Genomic DNA, 7229 nt, shown 5'->3' with positions numbered 1-7229 from the left:
AAGCGAAATTAATAAAATGGAGTTGAATCACCTGGATGAAGTTACAAAATTGATGTTATGTGAATATACATTGATAAATAGATTGATATCATGATTTTAATAAGTAACATTGTATATGGAGTAGAGTTCAGACAATGGTAGGGAAATAGTTCAAACAGGACATTCTATTAGGATCCTATTTACACAATAATAACAAATGATTAAAACTAAACTTCTTGGTAAAACGAAAGATACATTTATTTTAAACGTTTTGCCCAATTGGTTATGTAAAATATGCCATATTTTATTTATTTAAGAATACGGAAAAAATAAAATATGGAAACAGAACTGTCATGATTATAATATTAAGCAGAGTACACACATATATCTTTTTCTTTGTTTTTTTATTTATAATTTTGAATCAGTTTCTTTATTGTGAAATAATGTGATCTTCGCTTTTACAACTGTTTAACGCTTTGTGCAAAAAAATAAATATTGATTATTTAATTTATGTCTATTTAATTTGCTTTAATGCATTCCTTTTCAATATGTGCTGCATTATTTTATGAATTGTTTGATTTGCAATCCGAAAAGTGATAGATGCACTATTGAAATGGGTACCTTACATTAGAATACACGTAATGTAAAATTACGTTTTTTCTTTAGTACGAATACATTTTGGTGATCGTCCAGAAAAGGATTAATATAAGGTTATATCTCACATTTTGGGTAGGTATAATTTTTTTTATATATCTTACCCAGAGCCCGTGGAAGTGTATCACTTTAAATTTGTTTCTACGAAAGCATAAAAATGTATAGATTTCCCTTCGAACGTTAAAATATTAATACATTAAATGAATGTGTATATCGAAAACTTTGTTTTTTTTGCAAAATAGTTTGCTCAAAATGGGAAAAAAATAAATTGATATGTTGCTTATGTTCGTTTAATATTTGATGTTCTAGGTAAATAACGAATTTAGGAAGCATTCCAATTAAGTAATTTTATTTTGAATGTTTGCAAAAAAAAAAGAAAATTGGTGTAAAATAAGCTTTCTAAAAAAAGTAAAATAATTGCGTGTAATTCTTTAGATCTTATTTTCAAATAAGGATGAAAATAAAAGAATATCCGGCATATATCGCTTTAGTAAATTTCCCAATTTACTGCAAGGTACAAGACAAAAATGCATTTTATTTGGTATCAACAATATTAAGATAGAAAAATTGTAGTAGCTTGATTATGTTGAGAAGCACACTCATGATTTTTAAGGTCAAAAACTGAATAACTAAATAGAAATGTGCTACAATTATAATTTACTTTGTTATTTTTTAATTAAAATATTATTTAACATTTTTACAATTTTGTGTAAGACGAACGAATCATCCTAATATGATATTGTAAAATATGTGCTAATATATTAAGAAAAAAGCAAAACATTTGTGATGAATGTGCTTGCAGAGTTACATGTGTATTATGTACGCACGAAGGTGATCAGAATTAACTTTGTGCTAATATTTTTACTGTGGTTGTAAAATGAATAAAATTTCGTTTCTTTTTTATGTGTTTCATAAGAAGCATAAATTTATCTTAAATATATTTTTTTCAAAATAATTAGTGTACACCATTTCGTGTTATCATATTTTGTGAACAATACGTATGAGATTAAGATGAAGGAGTTGCATGTTCATAGTTGTAATGTGGAAGAAAACGAAAATTTTGATTTTCCCAAGCGTTAATAAAAGTTGAAGTAGGGGAGTTCGAAGTATTTCAAAAAAATATAAATAACAGAAAAACCACCACTATCGTGTTATAAAAGACATTTATTATATAATAAATTGTAATTTACGAAATTTCTTTACCTTCGTTTAATTTTTAAACTATATATATACACTTGGTAGGGCTTATAAAACGGAGTTATGCATTATCATGGCTGGGTTTTTAGCTTTTACAGAATGTCACCAACGGTTAGTTAAGTTATTCGGTAACCCATAACTTATTTATAAAAGAAAATTTATGTTTTCGTTAACTTGTCTTTAAAGCGTGTATTTAAAAAAAGTACGCACATAAATAATTATATAAAAATTACAGTTTATACATGTGGAAATTGTGCTCAGATGTTCCTCGGTGGGTGGTAAATAGAATTATGCAAAATGTAACCTGAGCTTGAAATTTCGTAAGAGGAAATTTTTTTACACAAGACCATTCCTTAACGGTTACAATAGTTTTAATACATATTTTTTCTAATTATGTGTGTCTATGTTTTCCTAAAATAAAAATATTATTAAGTTTCAGTCTTAGTTAAAAAGAAATATGTACTTATGTGTAAGTATACACTTTGTCTTCCTTGTAGCATACAGAGAGTTAAAAAAGGAAGAATTATTATCAAATATACTGAACATAATTTAATATAGAATGACGTCTGGTGGTGACAATGGATGGGTATCTTTACACTTTATATTTTAACAATATTTATGATTTTTCATGGAATTATTACAATTTTTGTTATACACAATGGGAGAATTCCTTTTGGAGATAATTCATTTAACTGTTTATATTTTTGATTCTCTCCCATTTTGTACACAGGAAGATGCATTGACCGAGTTAGCTTCCCATGAAATATTCACAGTGTTGAATAATGACATTACTACTAATGGTGACAGCGTTACTAAGCATTGCGAAGACTTAAAAACTACAAATGATGATATGAAAAAGCTATGTAAAAAAATTGAGAGAAATTTGAAAACATTGAACGAAACGGATAAAATAAAACAGGAAAGGTACAGGGATCGTCGTTTATATTTTAGTTTGTGGGTATTTGACGAAATATATAAAGCCTACAAAGGAAAACTAATTAACAAAGCTGACATTGATGAACTGTTACTGGAATGGAATAAAATTAATTACCATTTAATGTATCAAGATTTTAATAAAAACTATAAGTCCATATTTCCGGTAAGACCTAATACTGCAGGGGGTGACAATAATGGCATAACTTCTGGCTCTTGGAATCGGAAATCTAAACCACCTACGAGACTTTTCAGTAATGGTGAATTTAGCAAATACAAGCCCTGTTTTTACAATCCTGTATGCACATTAGATAGGTGTAATGACATAAAAGACTTATACGAAAAATTTGAAAACATCAAGGAAATTTTTTCTACCAAAAATGAAAAGTGTGAGAAATATTATAAATATCTGGCATACATTCAAGGGTTGTATGAGAAACGAAAAAAGGAGTACAACTGTTGTGATATATTTTTTGGAAATCTCTGTGAAGGTTATTTTAAATGCGAAAAAAAATATGATCCAAATAATATATTACGTATTTTAAACTGTTATAGTAATGTAAGCTATGTTCAGTAAGGGAAAACCTCAGAAGACAGAATTGCCCTAACTTCAGGGGCTGCCGAAAGTGGAGAATCTCACAGATCTACCAATTCTGAACCGGAAAACCAAACAACATATAAATTTTTGAGATGTAAAGAAATGAAAAATGATATTTTACCGACTTATGCTGCATGTTGCGAAGTTTCAGCTGAAAATTATATCGGCTTTGATGAAGTATTTAAACAGGAACCTATAATTGATCCTTTTAAAAATAGTGTTCCTAAAAAAGTTGCCAAAAAGGAGGCTGCCATGAAAAGTCTTTTCGATTATTTAAATATACAGAGTACCATAAAAAATCCCAAATATTTTAAAACTGGTGTGTCCGTTCTTCTCACATTTGGAATATTTTTCGTTTTTTTCGTATATTATAAGGTAAACGGACATATCGTTTTGGAGCATTCCTCCTTGATGTCACAATTTTTAATTTAAATTCGCACGAAATGTATAATTGCAAAATAAATGAGTGCCCATGCCCTCTAATATATTTTTTTTTCTATTCATTTTTGTTTACGCCTTTAGGACTTTGGTTAAATAAAAGAGGTCACAGGAATAAAAAATAGGAAACATACCTTTTACCCAGAAAATCCGCAAACATTACCAAGTAGTTCTCCCATGCCGGTTCTTCCAAACTTCCAAAATGAGCGAATACACATAGTGTATCAGTCTTCATGAAGCGTTGTGCTAGTGTAACGACAAATGGAAAATCAATAGGAAGGATAATAACGAGATGGTAAATATTACGTTGTCGTGAGTTATATTTATCAAGGTTTACTATGCAGATGAAGAAAAAAGCTTTGTATACTCTAAAGAATGCAATAAGGACACTTCATATGGCCGATCGGGCTTGTTTATAAAACTGTTATTAGCTGTTTGAACATATGAAGTTTATGGATTTAGTTAGAAAGCTAGAAGCATGTTTGATTGGATACCAGAAAGAGAACACATATTTATCGCATCGATAGATTGAATAAAACAATGACCACAAATAAATGTAACACACATGAAATAACTAGCAAAAAAGGGGGCGATGGGGGGAATATTCCATTTGCTACTAAGCGAATGCAGTGGAACATGTGCTAAGATATACCTGATGGGGGTATAAAACCAAACCGAATCAAAGAGAAAAGTCTACAGGAAAAGCCTCAAACGAACGAACAAGTGAGGTCCCTCCCCCTAAAATAACACCTGTGTGAACATAGTAATAATAAATCCTGTGTGCTGCGAAGAGTGGAAAATTAAATTGCCCCACACGGGTCACTCCAAGGATTGGGACGCCAATGAAGACGCATTTGGTACCACCGTACACTTGCAGAAGCGGGATAACTTCCTTTGTTTTTAAATCATACATATTATTACTGCGTGCATAAAATTGTTAAACACATTATCACGTACTTATGTGCGTACATGAGAGTGCTTGCACACGTGCACGTAAGTTTTAGCCTTTTACAAATTAAGTTTGCCCTTTTAACTTTTTTCTTTAATTTTTTTCTCATTAATTTGATTAATACCTTTCAACAAACACCATCCTTTGTGTCATAAATTAACCATTGTAAAATGTATTTTTTTTCGCTATCGCAACGTACCCGCTCATTTTATGGAAATCCTGCGTAAAAATGCCGATGTCGGAAGGGCTAAGCTGCTATGAGTACGCTTCTCCGTGAACAAATTTTGCGAAAATTATAAAGTGCCCGTAGCATGGGGGGAAAACACAAATGTATGAAAAAATTCATGTTTTGAGAGCACGGAGAAAGGAATAAAATTACATAACCCTGTCACTCTCTTTAGTGTGGATATTGTCGAATGAACTACGCTTTGATAAATTTTTTTTTAGGGGGAAAATTCACAGTTTTGTTTTTCCCTGAGGAAAGGTTACACGCAGAATCACAACATTGGCTTGGGTGAAGAGCAAGCTTATACTTCCTTAACTCGCAAATTATTTGTAGCAATGCTTTGTGATTAAATTAAACATTTTCACGCATTGATGTTCTCTTGTTTTTTCGTTCCATGAATAGGTGAGGGTTTCTTCGCTGTGCTCAAAATGGGAATCGGAAAATAGCGATTTATGCCTGCGATGTGGCTGTAGGGGGTATCCACAAAGGGGATTGTTTTAACGGGTGAGTCACGCGAATGGATAAGGGTAACGTGTTCTTCCAAAATGCGATTAAACTGTGTTCTTTGACAGGTGTAAAATTTTAAAAATACACAATTTTAAAGCATCATTTTGTTTACTTTCAAAGGCTGGCATTATTCCTTTTTTATGTGCGTCCCTCCTTACCATTATTGCGGGGATAATTTAAAGAGGCTACATCAGCAAAAATTGGTGTGGGGAAGGTGCAATAAAACGCTTCTTAAGGTGAATATTTGCAAATTTTACATACTATTTTTTATGATGATATAAGGATGCGAATAGCTTGAGCATTCCCTTTTTAAAATAACACACAAATTACACGATTGTTCACGTGTAAATGCGTTAAGCGTTCCATGGTTTTTCCTTTTTTAAGGGAATATACTATCGTTTTCTTATATGGAATGGGAAGAAGAACGACCAAAGGCTCACATAGGTTTTCAACGTGTATTATTTACACGTGAGCACGTGTACAAACGTATATTATGAACAGTTTAGCAATTCGCCTTATTTTCCAGTTCGCAATCTGTTCGCATAATCTCAGCGCAAGTGAATCAGTGCACATTTGGTCTAATGCGAAGTTACGCTAACAAAAAATATTTCATTTTAAGAGTTCACATAGCTCTGTAACTTTTATAAGGCTCCGTTAAAAATTGCACTACGCATGTGCAATTCCCCTAATATATATTTTTTTCTTATTAAAAACATACTTAACGAAATAAATCATCACAAAATTTCATATATTTTAAAAATATGTATTTTTGTTTAAATGTTTTTCAAAATGGGCGACATATTATGGATGTGCATTAAGGAAGGGATGTCTATAAATTACCACACACCTGCTGTACGACGTTGAAATGTGGTTCGCACAATTTTTAGATGTTTTGTGTGTGCATGCGTTTGCAATATTTCCCTATGTTCAGAGAAATTATATTTTTTGAAAATTTTCTTCGTTTATTGTAAACATTGGTAAACATAATATTGCTGAAGAGTTGTACATTTGTTAATGTACAATTGGAAATATACCTTTTTTTTTACTTAACGTATTCAAAAATGGAAGATAAACAGGAAAATAAGAAATAAAACGACAGCTCATGCATCACGCTGGAACTTTTGCTTATAACACATTAGGTATCGTGACAGGGATGCATTTTTTTCTTCCTCGCGCTGCGTATTTGGGTATTCCCATACAAGCGATGTTTCTAAGTGCGTACGTACACGTATATACACCTATGTGTGTATGCGTGAGGGCATGTGTTTATGTACCCCCCTGTGTACGCATGATAACAGGTGGAGTAATACCCCGAAAACGTATGTGCATCATATTTGGCTGATAAAAATGGGAATAGGAAAATAAATTATTTTCGCAAAAGTAAGCAGGAAAAATGAAAAAATGGGATGTGTACGCTGTTCTAAATCATAAGCATTTGAATTTTCTTGTGAACATTGTTAGCTGTTCAGGATGTTCCCCAAATGAATTCAGGGCATTCTTAAATAATTTGTAAAAATGGCATGTTAGCAAAAGGAAAATAACCCTGTACACACAATTGCCATTGTTATAATGCAAAAAGTTGCCAAATGGCATGAACAATTTATACATATGAGGGGTTGTAACTTTTAAACTTCAAAATGTGTATAGTGCGAAGGGGAATATAATTTGCGCAAGAAAAATACGCGTAAAAAATAAAGTAATAAATGTGAAAAAAAATGCATATATGTAGTTCTGTTAAACATTTGGCC

The 7229-nt window shown here is 31.4% G+C and overlaps 1 protein-coding gene across 1 annotated transcript; it reads left to right on the top strand.

Moving 5' to 3' along the window:
* Positions 1 to 2488: 2488 nt before the first annotated feature.
* PCYB_081010 (VIR-like CYIR protein) lies at positions 2489 to 3340 on the top strand (the record flags this gene model as incomplete). Its single annotated transcript, XM_004221840.1, has 2 exons — positions 2489 to 2524; positions 2561 to 3340. 2 exons carry the CDS (start codon positions 2489 to 2491, stop codon positions 3338 to 3340), a joined length of 816 nt encoding a protein of 271 aa, XP_004221888.1.
* Between the last annotated feature and the right edge of the window lie 3889 nt (positions 3341 to 7229).

Source organism: Plasmodium cynomolgi, chromosome 8 (genome assembly GCF_000321355.1).
Source record: "Plasmodium cynomolgi strain B DNA, chromosome 8, whole genome shotgun sequence".
Lineage (NCBI taxonomy): Eukaryota > Apicomplexa > Aconoidasida > Haemosporida > Plasmodiidae > Plasmodium > Plasmodium cynomolgi.
This window is presented reverse-complemented; position numbering and strand designations above follow the sequence as displayed.